Here is a 24495-nt window from a genome sequence, read left to right as displayed (position 1 = left end):
TATAATCTAGGGAGGTCCCTCCTTACCTGAAGTAGATGCAAGATTTGCAGTTGCATATGAACTACTTGTATGTGCAAAGGAAGCAGTGTAGTTGGCTCCTACATTCTACTGTCCATTTGGAAGGCTAGAGCTAGGTGAATCTTTCTTACTCATAAGCTATCCAAACCTCTCCAATTTTGTTCTCACTGCTGTTACTGCAACGGATTCCCAATCAGTTTGGGAAAGAGGGGCCAAAGAGTCTCCTATAGTGGTTACATTTGCATTTACCTTCTTGTTTCTTATCCAATTAGGCATAAGATTTGGATGAAGCTTCCAACAAGTGTCCCTAGTATGCTTAGGCTTCTTGCAATAATCACACACCAAGTCCTTCTTATCTTCCCTTCTAGTCTCACTACTCCCCTTGTCTCCATTTGGCTTAGGTTTTGTTGTACCAACCATAGCTGACTGGTCAATCCCAGGCTGTCTCAGCATTACATTCCTCCTACTCTCTTCTCTAGAGGCAAAGGCATAGGCCTAAGAGAGTGTCACACCCTCCCTAGAAAGAATATGCTGCCTAGCAATGTCAAATTCAGGGTTCAGCCCTGGCAAGAACTCAAAACCCTATTCCTCTCTACCAGTCTGTGATAAGTTGCTTCATCATTTACACTTTCCCATACCACAGTTTCTAAGTGATCTATTTCCTGCCATAGGGTTTTCAGTATAGAGAAATACACAACAAGAGGTTTTTCTCCCTATTTCATACTTATCACCTGATTTCTTAACCGATAGGTTCTAGTTTCATTTTGCTTTTGAGAGTAGGTTTCAGTCACTCCATCCCAAATCTCCTTAGCAGTATTAGCCCATAGGAAATTTTTTGCAATATGAGATAACATAGAATTATACAGCCATGACATTACCATGTAATTCTCCTGCACCCATCGGGAAGAGTCTGTATTAGGTTTCTTCTCCTCCCCAGTGAGATACCCTAATTTTCCACGGGCACCAATAGCCATCTTAGCTGATTGTGCCCACTCCAAATAATTTGTACCATCAAGTTTTACTGTAGTAATAATCCCAAATCCAAAGATATCACTACCCCCTCCAACACCCAGTCCCACAGTATCGGTAGATTCCATTTCGGTATTTCAACTCTCCCATCTTACTACAGTAAAACTACCTGGAGAGAAATCTCTCTCCTCTCCACGCCTCCCAACAGAGAGGAGTGAATTGATCACTCCGGGAGGCTCAGAAAATTCTAGAAACCAAACCTCCCTCTTCAAAAAATTAAAAGAAAACTAACAATACCTGGGCGCCCAAGATTAGATAAAAAACAAAGAGTCCAACTTTTTTGGGACTCTTCCCCGTACTCTAGTTCTTCCTGATTTTGATGCTGAACAGTAGATCACCTTTTTGATGACTAGATCCCACCAAAAAATCCAAGAACTGGGCAATCTATAGCAGATCGATCAGCCCTTTACTACTTCATGCAGTCGGCTGATCTAGGGCTGCATGAGAATGCTTCAAGAAACCCTAGCCGATGCTCTGATACCAAGTAGAAATCTGTTGAATTAAAAAATATGAAAGAACAGTAGTTTCTTGAACAGAGAAGGAAGAGAGAAGGAGAAGAAGAGAAGTTGAAAAGAAAAGAGAACAATCATCTGGCCGCCCCCTTCACTTATTATTTATACTAAAAATAATAGAGCAATACAAAGACAACTATGCCCTTATAGGGCAGCAAAACATAAGCAGCATATATAACACTCAAAAACATAATAAAATTTGGACTCACATAACTACTGTGGTCCCCACCTCCTATCTAACAACTAACATAAAACATCTATTCAGAAAAACATCATAAAACTGATTAATCTTCAACAGTTTTAAACCCAAGAAAAATTGTTCCCCGGTTACTTAGTTGTCTGATAAACTGCCCATAAAGCAAGGTGTTTTTCCATTCTCTAAGTAGCCTAGATGCTCCTTGCTTGGCCATACTTGTGCTGCTTACATGGTCCATTAGTTACTACAGGTCTTATATGCTACTTACATGTCTTTTCTTGCCAATGCAGTTGGTCAGTCCCTTTCTACAAGGCCAGATATCATCGGTCCAGAGATTACCAAGGTTAGATTCCAGATTTTCCTTGGAGCTTATTTTTAATTTCTTAGACACCTTGCATAACTGTGCAAGTATAACTTCTTTCTTTTGGTATGCATGAATTTGCTTCTTTCTTTAGTGAATCTACTTAGATGATTCATAAAGGGAAAATTAATTGCTAATAGGTTTGAATAAAATCATGATGTACTAATTCTTTTTTCTTCTGTATTATCTTTTTCTTCTCATTCTTCTATAGTTATATTATTCATATTATTTTTTTTCATTTCTTTCTATGTTTGTTAAATGAGCTACTTTCTTTCTCTATACTGTTTTAATATGTACTTTTTAGGTATTGATTAATATTGACCTTTTTATACCATTAAGGTTGTGTATCACTCTTAGAAACTAAACTCTGTATTTAATTATTCCTTAAGTTACAGTGTTCTTTCTTTGACTTCTATTCAAAGTTGTTTGTACACTATCCAGCAATAGGCATAAAATTACGGAGACATGATCTATTTTGGTATTTTTCTCTTTGAGCCATAATTGCAGGCACTGTCTGAACTCCATGATCAGATAGACCCTTTTCCCAGAAATGTTGCCATGCAGATCATTCAAGAAGAACTAGGATGTCCTGTAGACAAAATCTTTAGCTACATCTCTGAAGAACCTGTAGCTGCTGCTTCATTTGGTCAGGTAATTCTTCCCTCTGCTATTGTCCAATGATGACAATAAATACATATTTGGCAATTTATTTTGACATTTTTCTTTTTTAATTAAAATAGTCTCTTTATGTATTTTTGCAACACATGTAACAGGTGTATTGGGGGACTACTCTTGATGGGGATAGTGTTGCTGTAAAAGTTCAGCGTCCCAACCTGCGTCATGTTGTTGTGCGGGATATTTATATACTTCGGCTTGGGGTTTGTTTGAGCCATATCTCAGTTTTATAACTATGTCCTCTCTATCTATAAATATACTGTCTGATTAGTCTGAGATAAATCATAATTTACTCTTTCAGCTAGGGCTAGTGCAAAAGGTGGCAAAAAGGAAGAGCGACCTTCGCCTTTATGCTGATGAGCTCGGGAAAGGCTTGGTTGGAGAATTGGATTACACTTTAGAGGCTGCAAATGCTTCTTGTTTCAAGGTATATTATGTTTGGATTTTCTTTTGGCTCTACTTTGTATGGGGAGGGCAGGAAAGTTTTGAATGGTTAGCTTCAACTCTATTGCCATATGTGGGTCTTCTCATCCCTATCCCCGTCTCATTTTTATCATTTTAATGATATAATCTGTAGTGAGAATGGGTTGAATGGGCCTTAGTGGTTTTATTTCTGTTAAGTTTATGTTCTTTTAGTTATGGGCCTCTTTTTGTTTACTTTATTAGTTCTTTAGTGTTGGCTGCCTATTAAGGGCATCTAAGAAATTGTACTCAGTTTTAAATTAAGAAATAAAAGATATCTTGAGGGGACTAGAGAACAGATCGAACATCTTCTCTTCCCTCTTTCTTCCTCTTCTTCTTCCACAAGCTTTTGCTGAAACCTTCCATTCATCTTTCTTTCTTTTCTTTTTCTATATTTTGTGATTTACTGCAGGTGTGCTTCACAGCTTGGTGCCAGAGCGGGTTCTCACCTTCAACATCTTTTTTCTTTCTTAGCCCATATATAGTGTGTATGGAGAACTGATCGGCTGATGGAACCAATTATTTAGCTTGGTCTCAGTCATTTAAAATACATGTGTGTAGTAGAGAGAAGTGGGGGTACATTATCGAAAGCAAGAAGAAATCAGAGGATGACCCTACTTATGAAAGGTGGATGTAGGAAAAGTACAAAGTAGTGGGTTGGTGAAAACTCTATGCAACCTTTAGCTATCTACTTCTCCATGTTGAAATCTCTTTGGCAGGAGATTGATTTGATGGAGACTGTTGTTTGGGGTTATACAAAGGATGAAGAAACACATAGGAAGTTGGTGGAGAGAAATCAGGTCTTTGAGTTCCTCACCGAACTCAACCCAGAGTATGATATTGTGAGGCAGAATGTTTTGGAAAAGGATGAGGTGACTTTGTCTTAGGCTTATGCTATGGTGAGTAGTGAGGAGAGCAGAAGGCAGATTCAGTTTGTAGAGCCGCAAGTTGATCACTATGCTAATGCTGGGATGAAGCCAAAGGTCAACACTAGGAAGAAAGATGTTATCTGTGAGTACTGCAAGAAGCCTAATCACACTAAAAACACACTAAAGACACCTATCGGAAGTTGCACCTAGAGCTCATTCCTGCCAGACTCAAGAAAGAAAACAGTGGAAAGAGGTTTCAGAATGGAAAAGTTGGTGGAAATGCAAACGTAGCCACCTCCTCACAGAGTGAACAGGGACATAGCCAAAGTGGTGAGAAGTTGCTGGGAGGACAACTTGCAGCTGCCAGGGCTGAGTATGAGAAATATAGTCGAATAATCAGTCACTTGGAGTCTACTGCTACAACATCTACTTCATCGTATACCGTTCCTTTCTTTGCATATGCACACTCGGGTATTTGTTCCTTTGCAAATCATGCTTTTATCTCAGATACTCATAAAATCCCTTGGGTAATTTATTCTGGTACCTCTGACCACATGACTAGTGTTTCACACATGTCCACCTCTTACCAACTCTTTTCTGGCTGAGACAAAATATCCCTTGCTAAAGACTCTCTTGCCCCTATCACGGGAAAGGGAAACATCAAGACATCACATGCCCTGACCTTATCATTTGTTTTTCACGTGCCTAAACTTAATACCAATTTGTTTTCAGTTAGTAATTTAACTAAATCTTTAAATTGCAGTGTGACCTTTTATCTTTCGTATTGTGTTTTTCAAGACATGGATTCTCAGAAGGTGATTGGGAGTGGCCATGAGGCGAATGGGATATATCTGTTAGACATACCTGAGCAGAACCAAGTACAACCTCAAAGAACTGCTTTTGTTTCCAAGCCTACTAGTCGTGTCATGTTATGTCATTATTGTTGGGTCATTTATCTTTTTTCTTCATTAAGTTAATTGTTTCCAAAATTATTTAAAGGAATAAGTCTGTCGAGTCTACATTGTGAGTCTTGTGAGTTCTCAAAGCATTGTAAGAATGCTTATCCTACAAGCAATAAAAGATTGACTGTTCCTTTTAACATTGTTCACCCTGATGTGTGGGGCCTTACCATTTACTTGTATGGGTGTCTAGAAATATTTCATCCTCACTCAGTTTGATACTCGCATAAAAAATATTCCAATCAGACAATACTAAGAAATATTTTGAGGACCTTATCTCCTATCTTGAAAAATTTAGGGTTCATCAAAATTCTTGTGCCCATACTCCACAACAAAATGGAGCAACGAAGAGGAAAAATAGACATATTGTGGAAGTTGCAAAGAGTATTCTTTTTTCTACCCGTGTTCCTGTAAAATTTTGGAGTGATGTAATTTTAACAACCACTTGTCTTATTAATCGTATGCCTTCCCGTGTCTTGGGGTTAAAGTCTCCTTTTGGTGTCCTCTTTCCCAATGTTGAGGTCTTCTCCATTCTTCTGTGTGTCTTGGGTTGTACATGCGATGGCCACATTCCCAGTTCCAAGAGATATAAGTTTGAACCCAAGGCTCGGAAGTGTATTTTCCTTGGTTATGCCTCCACATAGAAAGTGTACTGTTGTTTTGATTCCATTAGTGGATCTCGATTTGTTTCCATGGATGTCACCTTTGTATAGTCAGTTTCCTTTTATAGTCATTCTTCTGAGGGGAAGAATCCTGAATTGTTTTCTTCATCCCTTTGCTAACTCTGGTTGAGTCTTGTGTTGAGCCTTCAACAATTACTCCCATTCCCATTGGAGGGTTCTTCTTTTTCTAGATCTCCTATTCCTGTTCCTCCCCCTCTTCCTGCTAGTTCTCCTATTTTTACCACTCATCCTATTCTCTAGAGGTGGTACCAGTGGCAAAGACTAAGGGAGACACAAGTTGTTCCCGCATCTCCAGTTGAGTCTCAGGCACTCTCGACCACTGAAGAGAGGACATGTCTGACATCTCTACCACCAACACCCATGTTTCCAGACCTTGACTTTCCCATTGTTGTGAAAAAAGGTAAGCAGAAATGTACAACTCATTTTATTTCCAAACATCTTTCTTATAGCATGTTGTCCTTGCCTACTATTCCTTTCTAGCCTCCATTTCCTCTCAACCCATCCCAAAGTCAGTAACCGAAGTCCTAGCCAAACCAGAATGAAGGGATGCTATGAGGGCTAAAATAGAAGCAATCTATAAAAATAATACCCAGGACATTGTTGATTTGCTAACTAGGAACTTGTTGGGTGTAAGTGGGTTTACACTATCAAGTATCATTTTGATGAGTCAATTGAGAAATATAAGGCACATCTTGTTGCCAAGGGATATACCCAGGTGTATGGGGTAGATTACACTAAGACCTTTTCTCCAGTTGCTAAAATGGCTTCTGTGAGGGTTCTTTTATCTTTGGAAGTGAGCTATGATTGGCCCCTTTATCAATTTGATGTTAAGAATGCATTCTTGAGTGGTGACCTCATTAAAGAAGAATATATCTCTCCCCCCTGGTTTGCATGGTAAGGAGATGCAAGGCAAGGTGTGGAAATTGAAGAAGTCACTTTATGGTTTGAAGCAATCTCCACGTGCTTAGTTTGACAGGTTTGGGGCTGCTTGTTTAGTTTGGATATGCCCAGACTCAATCAAATCATACCCTCTTTGTTAAGAGGAGAAATACTTTGGTCACATTTCTTATTGTTTATATGGATGATATTGTTGTTACTGGCAGTGATACACAAGAAGTTCCTTAACTCTGAATTTGAGATCAAAGATTAGAGAAGTTGCGATATTTTCTGGGCATTGAGGTTGCTAGATCTAAAGGTGTCTTCATTTCTCAATGAAAATATGTGTTGGATCTTCTTACTGAGATTGGGAAACTTGGTGTTAAACCTATTGGTAGGGAGTTAAGACATTTTACCTCCCCCTATTGTAATTAAAGTTTCACAAAGCTTTGCATCATTAATAAAGTTATTGTTATTGATAAAAAAATTGGTGTTACACTTGCCTCCACCACTATTGATGTGAATCATAAACTTTCAGCTGGTGAGGGAGAGATTTTAGTTGACAGGGGAGTGTTTCAGAGATTGTTGGAGTAACTTCTTTATCTTTGTATGACTCATCCAAACATTTCATATGTTGTTAGTGTAATAAGCCAGTTCATGCATGCTCCTAGAGACACACACATGGCTGCAATGGAAAGGGTATTGTGCTATCTTAAGGGAACTCATGGGAAGGGCATACTGTTTGCTAAACATGGTCATATGAAGGTAGAGGCATACATAGATGTTGATTGGCAGGCAATGTTGATGATAGGAGGTCTACATCAAGTTATTGTGCTATGGTAGGTAGGAATATTGTTTCATGGAGGAATAAAAAGCAGACAATGGCTGCTAGTTCTTCAGCTGAAGCAGAATATAGGGCTATGGTCCATGGGGTTTCTTAGTTGTTGTGGCTTAGATCTCTCTTTGATGAGATGGATGTCTCATGTGACAAGCCACTGGTGCTATATTGTGATAACCAGGTTGCTATTAACATTGCTCACAACCCGATTTAGCATGATAGAACTAAGCACATTGAGGTAAACAAACACTTTATACGGGAGAGGGTGGCCTTAGGAGAGGTGTGTCTTTCCTTCATTGCATCAAAAGAGCAGCTAGCAGATTTCTTAACTAAGGGAATTCCAAAGGCAAAGCTTTAACATTATGTAAGCAAGCTGAGCATGATTGACATCTATGCTCAGCTTGGGGGGGAGTGTAGTGAGAATGGGCCGAATGGGCCTTAGTGGTTTTATTTCTTTTTGTTTACTTTATTAGTTTTAGTGCTGGCCGCCCTATTAAGGGCATCTAAGGAATTGTGCTCAATTTTACATTATAAAAGATATCTTGAGGGGACTAGAGAAGAGATCAAACATCTTCTCTTCTCTCTTCCTTCCTCTTCTTCTACCACAAGCTTTTGCTGAAACCTTCCATTCTTCTTTCTTTATTTTTTTTCTATATTTTCTGATTTACTGCAGGTGTGTTTCACAACTTAATCATTAATTATCACATATTGTAGCATCTATGACATGACACCTTTTCGGGAATGAAGAATTGCGGATTACCTTCTTTTCCCCTTACTTTTGCTACTATAGGTTATGCTTTATTTTTCTTTTCCTCGTTTGAAAATTGAAACTTAGTATTAACCATATGACCTTTAATGGCTGTACAGAGAAAAAGTTGCCAGAAATATATAAAAGATAAATGATTTAACTTAAGTGATCAACAAATTTGCTACTGTTTTTTGATAGCAAAGGTACAATTTTCATTGAAAAAGAAAAAGATTACAATCCAATGGTGATGAAATTTCACCTAATAGCATAAAATATGTAAAAAACATGCATCACATCTCTTTTACAATTCAGTTATCCCATAACCCATCCTTAAAATCTTCTCTTCTAACATTTTCATATTCCTGATGAGAAAGAAACCATTCTGCAATCAGATAGAAATATCAGCAACCGGCTTCCTTCTTGAATGATGTTTGTCTTCAGAAATGAACTGTTCCTTTATTCATAAATGTTCCTAGAAACAACAAAAATAACCATACTTGAAACCATATGCCTTCTTTGAGAAACTATTTTCCTCATGTACCAAAAGGAAGAAATGTTGAACTGTGAGGTTTTTCATATCATGATTATCCCTCCCCCCTCTCAAAATGGCAGGAAAGATATATTGGTATGGATACATCATGCATGGGACCCTTGTTATGTATGTCCTTTCTTTGTGCCACTAATATCTGGTTAAGCAGGTTTGAATTGCTTTCTGGTATAGCCTGATGATGCAAAGGTAAATAACAACATAATACTATGATTACATGCCATTTTAATTCATGCCTCATTTGTTTCTGCTCTCTGCAGGAAGCTCATTCCTCCTTTCCTTTCATGTTTGTTCCAAAAGTATATAACCACTTGACCCGAAAGAGAGTTCTGACCATGCAGTGGGTGGTTGGTGAAAATCCAAACAGTTTACTTTCTTTATCTGCCAAGATATCAACTGATGATGGCCCTGGGTATTTGGATAGACAGAAAATTGAATCTCGAAAACGTCTTCTTGATCTGGTAAGTAATGGTTGATTGTTACAAGAATCTTGTTCTCTTTATTTCTGGAACTTTTGCACATGGCCTCTTTTTGGAAATGTGGGTGTAGGGGCTCTAGTTGAGCCAAGAAAGTCTAGGAATCTGATTAGAATTGCAAAAAGTTTTGTTTTATTTTTTTTTCTGTTTGTAGTTAAAATAAAAATTGTATTAAAGAACGTGAGGGAAAAAGGCCCCTTTACAAGAAGATAAAAGTGTGGCAGTATGGCTCATATATGATGAATGTACACCTTAACAAATGATGAGTTATCCAAATATTATACTAAAAATTGCAAATATGATTAAACCCTCCATGAAATCTGATAAGATGGAAGACCAACATGAAAGTGTCCTTTAAATTTTCCAGCGAATTGAATTTCTGAGCCCTTCTAACTCTCAAAAACTGTACTATTATGCATTTCAAATGCACTAACAAATTAATAAAGGGCATGATTCACAAAATTCTCCCTCTTTTGCTAAAATCATGCACTGGCTACACATGGATAAGAGAGGCAGATCATAGAATAATCCTTTGATGTTTGGAAAGTCTAATAAAATGGAGCCAAATGTGAAAGGAAACGGGGAGGAAGATGAGGGATGGAATCTTCCTCAGCTTCACACAGCACACATTTTGAATGTTGCTCAGCAAGGAGACCAAATGATCAATCCAAAGTATCTTACCAAGACAAACCATTGACACGAAGCAACAAACTTTTGCTAGGATTTGGAGTAACCAACTCTAATGCTGCAGGAATCTATTGTCATTTACACCAGAATATTCTTGAAAGCAAGGTTTAATTGAGAAGATTCCTGACCTAGGCAGCCTGCAAATTCTTTTAGCATTATGATCTTTCCTAATTTTGGAACATTGGATTGTGGTCAGCAGGTTAATAAAAAGTCAACTTCCCAATTGCTCACGTGGCATCTAAAACTGAGGGACTAGACCCACAAGGAAGCAATATTGGTCCCAAATCACCATAACCACTTGGTAAACAAGTTTTTGCTCATAACTTGTCAAGGCCCAAGAACAATCTGATCCCATTTTACCATGTGAAACTTCTTCTCTTTGTTAGGATAGTCCTTTAGGAAATCACTTTCTCAAGAGTGTCTATGACCTCAGCAGGCAAGGACGAAAGGAACATACAATAGACGAAGATATCTTCAGGTTTTCCCCCCTAAAGCTTTCTGGTTATTTAGGGGAAAATGTTGCATGAATTATGATTTTTTTTATTTGTTTCATATGTTATGAAAATTGGTTGCTTGGTTTGATTTGAATTTAACAATGGAGTTGGAACCATCAATTCCACAAATTTCATATTCTGTATTTGGGCCATTTTGCAGCATTATGGAATTCAGAAAAATTGGGCTTTCGCCACTAAATTCTGTATTTTAGAGGAATTGGAAATGGCATGAGAGGACTAATCATTTTAAATCTATGGAATCAAGGCAGAAATGGTATCCAAATCCAATTCTGCTAACACAATCCAAATGCAACCCTTGTAGGAATCTAGAGTTTCTGGATAAGAAAAGTATTCCAAATTGATTTATGTAGTCTTCTGTGTCTTGATATTAGAAAAGGTATTGCTCTTTGTTTCTTTTTATAATTGTAATTTTTAAGTTGAAAAACCCCTGCATTATGATTCAAGGTTGACAAAGGAGTGGAAGCAACACTTGTTCAACTCCTTGAAACAGGCTTATTACATGCTGATCCACATCCTGGGAACTTGCGTTACATGGCTACAGGACAAATTGGGTACATTTCTTTCCTGCCTTCTTATCCTAAAGATAATCAGCTGCAATTTCCACTGTTTCTCTTAAAGTTAGTTTTGCTTTTGATAACTCTATGTAAAAGTTAATATACAAAACCAGAACTTCTACTTACTAGCTATTGTTTACTTCTCTCTGTTATGTCCCTGACAGGTTTCTGGATTTTGGTTTGCTTTGTCGGATGGAAAAGAAACATCAATTTGCCATGCTTGCATCTATTGTACACATCGTAAATGGCGACTGGGCTGCACTTGTCAATTCTTTGACAGAAATGGATGTTACAAGGCCAGGGACTAATCTACAACGTGTGGCTATGGTACTTCTCTAATTTTCTTAAGTTTTATCCTCCACAACTATATCAGTAATTTTTTTTGTTGCATTATGTAAAATATTCAATAACTTGATAACAGGAAACTATGACCTGTTCAATATTGATGTAATTATTCAATAAATGGATAGTAGGAAAGCATGATCTGTTGAGTATTATCATCATCTGCTTCTTCTGGTTTAGATGTATTTATCTTCTCAGTGTTTGCTTTATGTGGATCTTTTAATGAGGTTGTCAGCTGTGTCTGAGTGTTGTGGTAAATTTTGTGATTCAGGATTTGGAAGATGCCTTGGGAGAGATAGAATTTAAAGATGGAATTCCTAATATCAAGTTTAGTAGAGTGAGTATTGCATCTTAGCAACACTTTTAGTGTGTAATTTATGTTACCAATATCTCCATATCCATAGCACTTTTCTTTCTCATATTGGTAAAGCTGTATTCTTTTACTATTTACTAGGGATCCATTTCTATTTAATGTTACTTTGGACAAACTGTTGTGTTCCTTTTTCCTTAATGATATTAGCAGCGTTATTGATTAAAACAGAGAAGTGTTGGATGTCCAATTTTTCTTACCTTTATTTTATGCATTTACACCCATTATGGAAATTCAGGTCCTTTAATCGAATAATTAGGATCATCTATGCCTATGCATTATTTTGGGTGGTGCAAAAGAATTTGGATAATGGTGTATAGATAAACCTTTCAGAGATTATCATCCAATTGGTGAGGCTTTGACCTAGGGGATCTTGTATTGAGTCACACTGAATAGTGGCTTCCAATTGTGTTTTGAAGACAACCTGAAGTACCGTATTTTATATTTTAGTACTATTGATATTGATTGAAAAGTATAATACTATGTTATGACCCAGAAATTTGACACGCAGTTCACAGACTTACAGCACCATTCACACACTCGAACATCAACAAAAGAGACTAGTATTCATTTAGCAGAAAACATTAACAGTTGGCCGGTTCTTGGAGAGACCGCCGACTCTCCCAAACACTCACAATATACTTTACTCAAAGAAAAAACATACCACCCCCATCCCCCAAAGCCCCTTCTTATACTCTACTGATAGCATAACTGACTCCCTCTATAAATGCCCAGCTGGCCTAGTTATAAATGCCCAAAAACTCTTCTTATTCATAACTGACATAGCTATAAATGCCCCAAGACTCACCTTATTCCCTCCAGCTATAATTGTCCTCATGTGATTAATTGTTCAATTATTTCCCCCCCTTAGCTGATTGTTGACCTTTTCTCTTCCTGGCATTAATTGGGGCCTATCATTACCCGCCGCCCAAAGTCTAACCTTGTCTTCAAGGTTAAAATGAGGAAACTGGTCTCGAAGTAAGTCAAAAGGCTCCCAAGAATCTTCAAAATCAGGCAGGCCCAGCCAATGAATAAGAACTCCCAAACCAGTAGCTCCAGGCATAGTGGATGGACGCACACCACGTACTGATATGTCCCTGCACAGGCCAAGCAGCAGCATCGCCCAATGCACAGATGGTGTGTCCGCTTTGTCATCTCTTGAAGCATGTCTATTTCCTCCAGCTTCGTGTTTCCAACCTTCAGCCTCTCCATGATCATCCACAGCCATCCTGTCCCCTCCCTGCATAGTGTGCACTGCCCACAAGTTTCATGCTTATAGAAATTAGAGAGCCTAGCAATTGCATCCACAATATCAGTTGACTTGTCCATCACAATTACAGCAGCTGTCCCTAAACTCGTTTGGACAGCCTTGAGTGCATCATAATCCATCAACACATCATCACATATGTGCTTTGGAATCAGGGGAACAGAAGAACCCCCTGGTATCACTGTAAGCAAACTATCCCATCCACCTCTAACTCCTCCACAGTGCCTCTCTATCAGCTCCTTCAATGGATTAGATGCTTTGCGAGACCTTCTGCGCCTCTTGCTCTTCCTGTATGCAAGCAACCAAATTACAACGGCCAGAGTTGTGCAAAGGACCATCCCACTAACAGTTGCAAGGATGATAAGATACTCCTTGTGGCGGCACAGGTGGTAGCATGTGTTCTCTATATCAAGCATACAGATGAACTCATGAGAGTTGTTGCATCTCTCACCCACAAGGGTTGGCTGGCCATTAGTCACCAAAGTACAGGTATTGATCAGGTTAATGCCTTTGCATGATGAATTGGAGCAATTGGAGTGAAATGGTGCCCCAGGGAAGATGGACTCATTCCAATGTGTTGCATTGTCAGACCACTTCCAACTAAAACCACCTGTAGAATTGAAGCCTCTTCCTCCAACCCAGTAGCCTCTTGCTGTATTAGTGCAGAGTTTTCTAGCAAAACTTAGTTCCTTGGCTGATGTCAGTGCTGCCAAGTGCCCATTATAATCCCTACATCGGGACTTGGATTCATCCCAATAACTGGAGTTTTCTATCAGCCCAAAACACTTGCTCTTATTTGGACTGATTACCCAATCATCAGGGCAAAGTGACTTATTTGAGCTGATCTCCCAACTAGTATGGAAAAGTGCTGCTGATTGATATGCCCAAAGGGCCTGATTCTTATCCTCAATCTTCTGGGCCGCAACCATTTTCCTGATCAACCCAACGGGTTCCATCTGTTGGAGTTTGGCCTGGATATCTGGGTGCAACCCATTCACAAAGGCTGCTTCAGGGACTGATTCTGGCAGGTCACGTAAGGGGGCAGAAAGCACCTCGAAATGGCGACGATATTCCTTGACAGTAGTGGATTGACGTAATGATAGAAGCTGCTCCTGCAAGTTTCCCTCCTGAGTTGATCGAAAACGTTCAAGGAGGAGTTCCTTGAATTCTGCCCAACCTCGAAAAGGTCGCCAACCATCCTCCCAATAATACCATGCCAATGCATCACCCTCTAAACAGACCACTGCTGCCCGCAGACGTTCCGCCGGAAGCAAGCCATTAATCTCAAAATAGCGCTCTGCACGAAACAGCCAGCCATCTGGATTCTCCCCATCAAAAATAGGCAACTCCAACTTCTGAGGAAGTGAATCAGAAATACGTTCCGAGACTGTCATTGAAGGGGACGTCGAAACAGCTGCACTCTTCCCTTTGTCAGCCGCACGACTTGATGCGGATGCAGGAGGAGCATTGTCAGTTGTAGTCAAAGGAGCTGACAAGGTCTGTTGCTGAAGCAACAGATCAAATCATCTTACCAAGTCTTAAATGGCTCCTTCCAGAGATGTGATCTTCGAAAGTCCAGCTGCTATCTCATCACGTAAGCCATCCATCTCCCCACGAAATTCAGAATGCAGAGAAGTCAAGCGTTCTTCGAAACCCTCCACCTGCGATGCCACTCCCTTGCTGTCACTATGGCCGAGGAAAGACGCGCTCTGATACCACTGTTATGACCCAGAAATTTGACACGCAGTTCACGGACTTAGCAGCGTTCACACACTCGAACATCAACAAAAGAGACTAGTATTCATTCAGTAGAAAACATTAACAGTTGGTCGGTTCTTCGAGAGACCGCCGGCTCTCCCAAACACTCACAATATTCTTTACTCAAAGAAAAAACATACCACCCCCATCTTCCAAAGCCCCTTCTTATACTCTACCAATAGCATAACTGACTCCCTCTATAAATGCTCAGCTGGCCTAGTTATAAATGCCCAAAATCTCTTCTTATTCATAACTGACATAGCTATAAATGCCCCAAGACTCACCTTATTCCCTCCAGCTATAATTGCCCTCATGTGATTAATTGTTTAATTATTTCCCCCCCCTTAGCTGATTGTTGACCTTTCCTCTTCCCGGCATTAATTGGGGCCTATCATCCTTTATTTTATCTTTTATTTTATGTTGATGGGCCTCACTTAATGGGCATGTTATTTGTTCTTATTTTATTTTCTTTATGTAACTGTCAAGCTGGCCGCCCACTTAAGGGTATACTTGCCATCATCAATTTTTTAGAGATTAATAAAATAGGGTTAGAAGAGAAGGGCGATTAATTCGACTTCTTCTCTTACCTCTTCTCTTCACCATCTTCCTCTCTTATACAGTTATTCAGATCTGTTCTATTCTGCTAATCACTAAGTTTAGTCTTGATATTAGAGGACTGATTTACATCTTGGTACTAGAGCAGGTTCAGTTCCTCTTCCTTCTTTTTTCTTTGTTCCTGTACACTCTAAAATCAAGAGAGTGTATGGAGAGATAGGTTCTCTATAGTATAGAGAATCACTTGCCTAGTTGGTAGAAGGGTTTGGAGAGTTTATTTCTGGCCAGATTTTGCCAAGAAGTGATGCTATTTTACTGCTACCCAAAACCCTAGCCGACTAGAGATTTTCAAGGTTACCAAGAAAGGTGAAGCTTGGGTGTGGCGCTTTATGCTTGGAAGGTGTCTTGTGACTGCTAAAGGAGGGCGGTTCAGGTTTGGAAGAGTTTGGGTTAGTCTAGTGGATGCGACAGTGTCTTCTCTCTTCCTTCCATTTGTTGGACGGAGCGAAACCCTAGTTTTTCAAGCACCCAAGTTCTGGTTTGACTTCAAGTAAGTTTACATAGTCAAAAATTTTTTTCTTTGATTTCCGTTTGATTAATGGAGGCATACGGAAGTGAGTTCAAGCAGGTGCCAGTTTCTGGACCTGCTTCAGTAGATTTCGTTTTGACTGGTGTTACCACAATTAAGCTAGATGGGACGAACTATCTTTCTTGGGCACAGTCTATAAAAATCTATGTTTGTAGTAGAGGAAATCTTGGGTATCTCACAGGCAACAAGGTGAAACCCGAAGAGACAGACCCTGAATTTGAAAGATGGATGCAAGAGAACTATAGTGTTATAGGATGGTTAGTCAACTCTATGCAACCCCATATAAGCCAACACTATCTCTAAATGTCTTCAGCTAAGGAGATATGGGACAGTGTAACTGAGACCTATTCACAGAAATTGAATGTAACCAAAGCATACAAATTGAAAAGTGATGTGAAGAACCTAAGACAGGGGGAGAAGAGTGTGGCAATCTACTACTCTATACTAAAATCCCTATGGCAGGAAATTAATGTTATGGAGACAGTGGTATGGGAGAGTAAAAAGGATGCTGAAATGTATAGAAAACTAGTGGAGAGAAATAGGGTGTTTGAGTTTCTCACTGGACTCAATCCTGAGTTTGATATTATCAGACAGAACATTTTGGCTAGGGATGAGGTTACTCTTTCACAGGCATATGCTATAAGTAGTGAGGAGAGTAGGCAGCAGGTGCAGTTGCAGAGTCCATCTACCGAACATTTTACACATGCGGGAATGAAACCGAAGGGCCCTATTGAGAAAAGAGAGCAAATGTGTGAATATTGCAAGAAACCACGACATACAAAGGACACCCGCTGGAAGCTTCTTCCTGATAGGTTTAAGAACAATAATAGCCCTAAGAAGGGCAGTCAAGTGGGAAAATCCAAGACTGCTAATGCTGCTACAGTGCTTGAAGGGGGAAGTAAGGAAAGCGAAGAAAAATCAACTATTGAGCAGTTGGCTGCAATGAAGCTGGATTCTGAGAAGTATGGGAGGCTCCTAAATCACTTGGAAGCTACGGTTTCTTCAACTTACCCTTCCAACAATACATCATCTTCATCAGCTTTTGCTCACTTAGGTACTCGTGCTTCTACGAATCATGCTTCAACTTCAGGTAATCATAAAATCCCTTGGATTATTGATTCTAATGCATCAGACCATATGACCAGCCTATCAACCTGTTTTGCTCATATCACTGGAAAAGAGAAAATATCCCTTGCCGATGGGTCCCTTGCCCCCATCTCTGGTAAAGGTGATATAAAGACCTCTGACACCCTGTTCTTATCTTCTGTTCTTCATGCCCCTAAGCTTAACACAAACCTCTTATTTGTTAGTAGCTTAACAAAGTCAATGAATTGCAGCATAACTTTCTTTCCCACTCATTGTGTTTTTTAGGACCTGTAGTCTCGGAGGATGATTGGGAGTGGCCATGAGGCGAACGGAGTATACTTGCTAGACACACCAGATCAAGCTTTGGGACCACCTCATGGAGTTGCCTTAGAGTCGGTCGTGTCAGTCTGTTAACAAAATTTTATTATGTCATTTTCGGTTTGGTCACTTGTCCTTTTTTGCTTTGAGTCATCTGTTCCCAAATATGTTTAAAGGAGTGTCTTTATCGAGTCTTCATTGTGAAACATGTGAGCTGGCAAAGCATTGTAGACATTCCTATTCAATTAGCAATAAAAGATCATTTTCTCCTTTCCATATTGTTCACTCTGATGTGTGGGGACCATATCACATGCCAACCATGGGGGGTTACAGGTACTTTATCCTTTTTATTGATGATTATTCACGTTACACTTGGATTTATCTCATGAAATCCAGGGATGAAATACCAGCTATTGTGAAAAATTTTCATGAACTCATCCTCACCCAGTTTAATACCCGTATCAAAATATTCCGCTCTGACAATGCTAAGGAGTATTTTGAGAGAACCCTCTCCACCTATCTTGAAACTTTTGGGGTTATTCATCAAAGTTCTTGTTCCTACACTCCACACTAAAATGGGGTGGCGGAAAGAAAGAACAGGCATGTGGTTGAGGTTGCCAGATCCCTCTTATTTGCATCCCATGTTCCTATAAAGTTTTGGGGAGATGTTGTTCTTACTGCTACCTTTCTGATCAACCGTATGCCCTCCCGGGTCCTTGGCTTTAAAACCCCTTTTAGTCTTCTCTTCCCGGATGAGGATCTCTTTTCTCTTCCTCTCTGTGTTTGGGTGTACTTGCTATGTGCATATTCATAGTCACCAAAGGCACAAGTTTGAACCTAAGGTTCATAAGTGCGTGTTTCTGGGATATGCTTCCACACAAAAGGGTTATTGCTGTTTTGATCCAGTTCGTAGCACCCGCTTTGTATCTCGGGATGTCACCTTTGCAGAGTTGACTCCCTTCTTTAGTATTCCTCCTGAGGGGGAGAAATCTGATTAGTATTTTGCTATGTCTTCAGTTGTTCCTCTTCCCATCTCTTGTGAGTCCCGATCATGGGGTGTCCACCTCTTCCACTAGACCGACCCCTAATGTCCTTGCTCTCCCCCTTTCTTCTACTCCTGCTCTCCAAAGGTGGTACCAAAGGCAGAGATTTAGACATGTGCAGGTTGTTTCCACTCCTTCAGAAGAACATCTTGCCACTCCCATCATTCCTGAGGAAACAGGTCAGCCCTCTACTGACCCATCTCAAACTGTTCCAGACCTTGACCTTCCTATTGCTCTTCGCAAGGGCAAGCGGAAGTGTACAGCCCATTGTATCTCCAAACACTTTACAGCCTTCTCTCTCCTTCCTACTACTCTTTTCTTGCCTCTATTTCTTCCCATGTGATACCCAGGTCTGTACCGGAAGCTTTATCTCAAGTTGAATGGAGGGAAGCTATGATGACTGAACTTGATGCATTGCATAAGAATCATACTTGGGATATTGTGGACTTGCCGGAAGGGAAGGAACCAGTGGGTTGTAAATGGGTGTTTACTATTAAATATCACTCTGATGGCTCTGTTGAGAGGTTTAAGGCTCGGTTGGTTGCTAAGGGTTACACCCAAATGTATGGCATTGACTATCTTGAGACATTTGCTCCTGTAGCTAAGATGACTTCAGTCAGGGTTTACTTTTTCTAGCAGTTACTTTTAACTGGCCCCTACACCAGTTCGATGTTAAAAATTCCTTCTTGAATGGAGAACTGCATGAAGAGGTCTATATGTCTCTACCTCCAGGAGTGTAAGAGAAAGAAATGAAAGGCAAGGTGTGTAAACTACACAAATCTATTTATGGTCTCAAACAATCTCCTCGAGCTTGGTTTGAGAGATTTCGAGCTGCTCTTGTCTCTTTTGGCTACATTCAAATACAATATGATCATACACTGTTCTTCAAGAGAAATGACTCTCTAGTGACCTTTTTGATTGTTTATGTTGATGATATTGTGGTCACGGGTAATGACATTGAAGAGGCCAGTAAACTAAAAGCATTTCTCAACTTTGAATTTGAAATCAAAGATTTGGGAGATCTTCGGTATTTCCTGGGCATTGAAGTTGCTCGATCTAAGGATGGTATATTCATATCTCAGCGCAAATATGTCATTGATCTTCTTGTTGAAACTGGTAAACTTGGAGCTAAACCCATCTCCACTCCCATTGATCCTAATCATAAGCTTTCTGCCACAGATGGCGAACTTTTGTCTGATAAGGGAGTGTTTCAGAGATTGCTTGGGAAGCTATTATACCTTTGCATGACTCGGCCAGATATTTCCTATGCAGTCAGTGTTATCAGTCAGTTTATGCATTCTCCTAGAGATACTCATCTAGCTACTGCAAAAAGGGTTATGTGCTACTTGAAAGGTATTCCAGGGAAAGGTATTCTATTTGCTAAGCATAGTCACATGAACCTAGAAGCCATTACTGATGTAGATTGGGCAGGATGTATTGATGACAGAAGGTCCACCTCTGGTTATTGTGCTCTGGTTGCTAGGAATATTGTGTCTTGGAGGAGTAAGAAACAATCAGTAATTGCTAGATCTTCAGCTGAAGCAAAATACAGGGTAATGGCTCATGGTGTGTCATAATTACTATGGCTACGATCCCTTCTAGAGGAATTGGGGGTGGACTACGAGAAACCAATGATGCTCTATTGTGACAACCAAGCTGCTATCAACATTGCACATAATCCTGTTCAACATGACAGAACTAAGCACATTGAGGTTGATAGGAATTTCATAAGGGAAAGAGTCTCTCCAGGAGAAGTTTGTTTGCCGTTTATCACATCAGAAGAGAAACTGGCTGATATCTTGACCAAGGGAGTTCCTAGGGGGAAATTGACACACTATATAAGCAAGCTGGGCATGATTGACATCTATGCTCAGCTTGAGGGGGAGTGTAAAGAGACTGGGCCGAATGGGCCCTAACAGCCTTTCGTGTGATATCCTTTATTTTATCTTTTATTTTATGTTGATGGGCCTCACTTAATGGGCCTGTTATTTGTTCTTATTTTATTTTCTTTATGTAACTGCCAAGCTGGCTGCCCACTTAAGGGCATACTTGTCATCATCAATTTTTTAGAGATTAATAAAATAGGGTTAGAGGATAAGGGTGATTAATTCGACTTCTTCTTCTCTTACCTCTTCTCTTCGCCATCTTCCTCTCTTATACAGTTATTCAGATCTGTTCTATTCTGCTAATCACTAAGTTTAATCTTGATATTAGAGGATTGATTTACATCTTGCATCATTCCTTTTCTTCAGTTTCTTTGTCGTAATCTTATGCACATGCTTCTTTTTATTGCCTGAATTTGACTCACGACTATAATTATTTTTGAACTTTTTTGAAGGTTCTAAGTAAAATCTGGTCCATAGCACTCAAGTATCATTTCCGTATGCCACCATACTATACACTAGTCCTGCGATCTCTAGCATCCTTAGAAGGTAAGATGATACTGAATATTGTATTCCTTAGAGTTCTCATATTTCTTTCATGGTTTGTGCACTTTATTGGAATTTCATTTTTTACGAAGCCATCTGTATTTTTTCTAGCTTCAATAAATCCATCTGATTTAATCTGGTCAAATTGGAAATATAGAAAAGGCCATTACTCAATGTTGGCTGCAGCTATTTGGGGTCTTGGGAAGGGTAGGCTGGCCCCTTATAAAATTAGAAATTTGTGTACTATATATATGTATTTATCAATTATACCTGGAGAAATGTATGTGGGTGCCATAGATGAATAAATGTTTTGCAATATGTACTGGTGTGATCTTTTGACCATAGATTATCAGTAAGTTCTGTATAGAATACTAAGCAAATAAAATGTCTATAACAATAAGCAAAATTAAATACCAAATCTGCATTCCCTGTAAATTTGAAGTTCTATTGTAGACACCACAGGTTGTTATAGGTGGTTACATACTTGCATCCAGATCTACAGGGCAATCATAAAATACCCTGGTTGGACAATCACTGCCTGAAGCTCAACCAACACAACTTTTTCCTGTGGAAATTTGTCCTTCTATAGAGTTCAATGTTATGAGTCTCTATGAAGCTAGAAGTATCTCCTTATTATTATATGAGATATTTAGTGTTGAGCAAGAGCAAGAGCAAGTGAAGAGACGAGAGGAGAGAAGAGAGGGAGAGAGGAGAGGAGAGCCGAGAGGACTGAAAGCCCCTTCTAAACTTAGGGGGCGAAAGAATGATATGTTATTATTTATACCAGTACAGCCGAACAATGTAAACAAAGGAGAAATTACAACAGTACCCTTATGGTACTAAACCTGAATACATAAACAACTGACAACACTCCCCCTCAAGTTGGAGCATAGATATCAATCATGCCCAACTTATCACAAAGATCATGATGTCTGGAAAGGCTTTAACCCTTTGTAAAGATGTCTGCAAGCTGGTTCTCAGAAGTGACATAGGGGGTACACACTTCGCCTGTGATAACTTTCTCTCTGAAAAAATGCTTGTCAACTTCGATGTGTTTTGTTCTATCATGTAGCACTGGATTGGCAGCAATGCTTATAGCTGCTTTGTTATCACAAAATAGAGTTATAGGTTTGGTCACTGGGAAACCCAACTCCCCCAACAAATTCTTTATCCACATGCCTTCAGCAACCCCGTGGGCCATAGCACGATATTCAGCTTCAGCACTGGATTTAGCTACCACATTTTGCTTTTTACTCCTCCATGTGTATAAACTTCAACTTTCAAATGTCCGTACTTTTGAAACAACAAACCAGTACCCGGATACTTCTTCAAATATCGGAGGATTCTCTCTACTGCTTCAAGATGAGAAGACCTAGAAGCATGCATGAATTGACTGAGGACACCAACAACATATGCAATGTCTGGGCGAGTTATAGAAAGATATAACAATCTCCCTACAAGCCTCTGAAACTGTTTCACATCCTTGAGTGATTCACCACAGTTGTCACCTAATTTATGGTTGGGGTCAATGGGAGAGTCAACTGGCTTCACCCCCATCTTTCCAGTGTCCTGAAGTAAATCTAGGACGTATTTCCTTTGAGAAATGAAGATACCCTTATTTGATCGGGCAACTTCAATTCCATTGAAGTATCTGGTAGGTCCTAGATCCTTCACTTCAAACTGTGTTGCAAGAAAAATTTTCAATTTCTGAATTTCATCCTCCCAATCACCAGTAACAATTATGTCATCCACATAAACAATTAGAGAAGCAATTTTACCTTCTCCTTTTTTCACGAACAGTGTGTGATCTGAATGACATTGCCTGTATCCTTTCTGCTGAATTGCCACATGGAATCTACTGAACCAAGCTCTTGGTGATTGTTTCAGCCCGTATAAGGACTTCTTCAACTTGCACACTTTCTGTTCATTGCCTTGGGCTGGGAAACCCAACTCCCCCAACAAATTCTTTATCCACATGCCTTCAGCAACCCCGTGGGCCATAGCACGATATTCAGCTTCAGCACTGGATTTAGCTACCACATTTTGCTTTTTACTCCTCCATGTGTATAAACTTCAACTTTCAAATGTCCGTACTTTTGAAACAACAAACCAGTACCCGGATACTTCTTCAAATATCGGAGGATTCTCTCTACTGCTTCAAGATGAGAAGACCTAGAAGCATGCATGAATTGACTGAGGACACCAACAACATATGCAATGTCTGGGCGAGTTATAGAAAGATATAACAATCTCCCTACAAGCCTCTGAAACTGTTTCACATCCTTGAGTGATTCACCACAGTTGTCACCTAATTTATGGTTGGGGTCAATGGGAGAGTCAACTGGCTTCACCCCCATCTTTCCAGTGTCCTGAAGTAAATCTAGGACGTATTTCCTTTGAGAAATGAAGATACCCTTATTTGATCGGGCAACTTCAATTCCATTGAAGTATCTGGTAGGTCCTAGATCCTTCACTTCAAACTGTGTTGCAAGAAAAATTTTCAATTTCTGAATTTCATCCTCCCAATCACCAGTAACAATTATGTCATCCACATAAACAATTAGAGAAGCAATTTTACCTTCTCCTTTTTTCACGAACAGTGTGTGATCTGAATGACATTGCCTGTATCCTTTCTGCTGAATTGCCACATGGAATCTACTGAACCAAGCTCTTGGTGATTGTTTCAGCCCGTATAAGGACTTCTTCAACTTGCACACTTTCTGTTCATTGCCTTGGGCTAGAAACCCAGGAGGTTGAATCATGTACACTTCCTCTTCAAGGTCACCATTCAAGAATGCATTCTTGATGTCCAGCTGGTGTAAAACCCAATCCAGATTGGCCGCAAGAGAGAAAAAGACTCTAATGGAATTCATCTTGGCAACGGGGGCAAAAGTTTATGCATAATCAACTCTATACACTTGAGTAAATCCCTTTTCCACTAAGCGAGCTTTATACCTTTCCACTGTTCCATCAGCCTTATGCTTGACTGTGAACACCCATTTACATCCAACTGGAACTTTTCCCTTAGAAAGATCAACAAGTTCCCATGTGCCATTTTTGTGAAGAGCATTAACTTCTTCCCTCATGGCATTTGTCCACTCAGGAACTGAAAGTGCTTCTGCCACATTCTTAGGGATAGGGACACTGTCAATAGAGGTAAGGAAGGCACAGAATGAGGATGAAATGTTCTCATAGGAGACAAAGTTGGAAATGGGATGTTTTTTGGTGCACAATCTAACACCCTTCCTGTGAGCAATGGGATGGTCAAGATCATTAGCAGTAGAGGAATTATTTTCAATAGATTCAAGGACATCATTGGGACCTAAAATACCTGAGTGAGTATGATCCTCCCTCGAGGAGTCTGGTGGCACTGGAGGTACAGCTTCCGGATTCTCTACATCTCTTGGATTTGGCTGGCCTTTGCAACGACGAGAAAAAACACGGAAAGGTGGAGGGTCAGGGAGAGAGGGAAGCTGAACCAGTTTCTCCTCACGTCTACACTCCCCCTGAGGAGAAACAGGATAGAAAGGCTCATCTTCAAAGAAAGAAACATCCATGGAGACATAGAATTTACGAGAAACAGGATCAAAAACACGGTATCCCTTTTGAGTGAAGGAGTAACCAAGAAATATGCAAGGTATAGCCCAAGAGTCCAATTTCCCACGGGTGGGAGACAGATTTTGGACAAAACACCGACAACCAAAGACACGAGGAGGAATAGAAAGAAGGGGAG

At 39.8% G+C, this 24495-nt stretch overlaps 1 protein-coding gene across 2 annotated transcripts in view; it reads left to right on the top strand.

Moving 5' to 3' along the window:
- Positions 1-24495, top strand: part of ATATH8 (Protein kinase superfamily protein) — a 51921-nt gene that overhangs the window by 17684 nt on the left and 9742 nt on the right. For both annotated transcript variants that reach the window (XR_016108082.1, XM_088973496.1), the window contains exons 4-12: positions 2046-2098; positions 2624-2767; positions 2890-2994; positions 3093-3218; positions 9034-9234; positions 10896-11002; positions 11170-11332; positions 11619-11684; positions 20672-20765. Coding sequence is in view for 1 of the 2 variants with exons in the window: in XM_088973496.1 (XP_088829622.1) it covers positions 2046-2098; positions 2624-2767; positions 2890-2994; positions 3093-3218; positions 9034-9234; positions 10896-11002; positions 11170-11332; positions 11619-11684; positions 20672-20765 (1059 nt within the window). In the remaining variant the exon portion in view is untranslated. The remainder of the gene's footprint in view (positions 1-2045; positions 2099-2623; positions 2768-2889; positions 2995-3092; positions 3219-9033; positions 9235-10895; positions 11003-11169; positions 11333-11618; positions 11685-20671; positions 20766-24495) is intronic.

Source organism: Nelumbo lutea, chromosome 2 (genome assembly GCF_056320005.1).
Source record: "Nelumbo lutea isolate HS-2025 chromosome 2, American lotus-T2T, whole genome shotgun sequence".
Lineage (NCBI taxonomy): Eukaryota > Viridiplantae > Streptophyta > Magnoliopsida > Proteales > Nelumbonaceae > Nelumbo > Nelumbo lutea.
The sequence above is the reverse complement of the archived record's forward strand: the minus strand, read 5'-3'. Positions and strand labels throughout refer to the sequence as shown.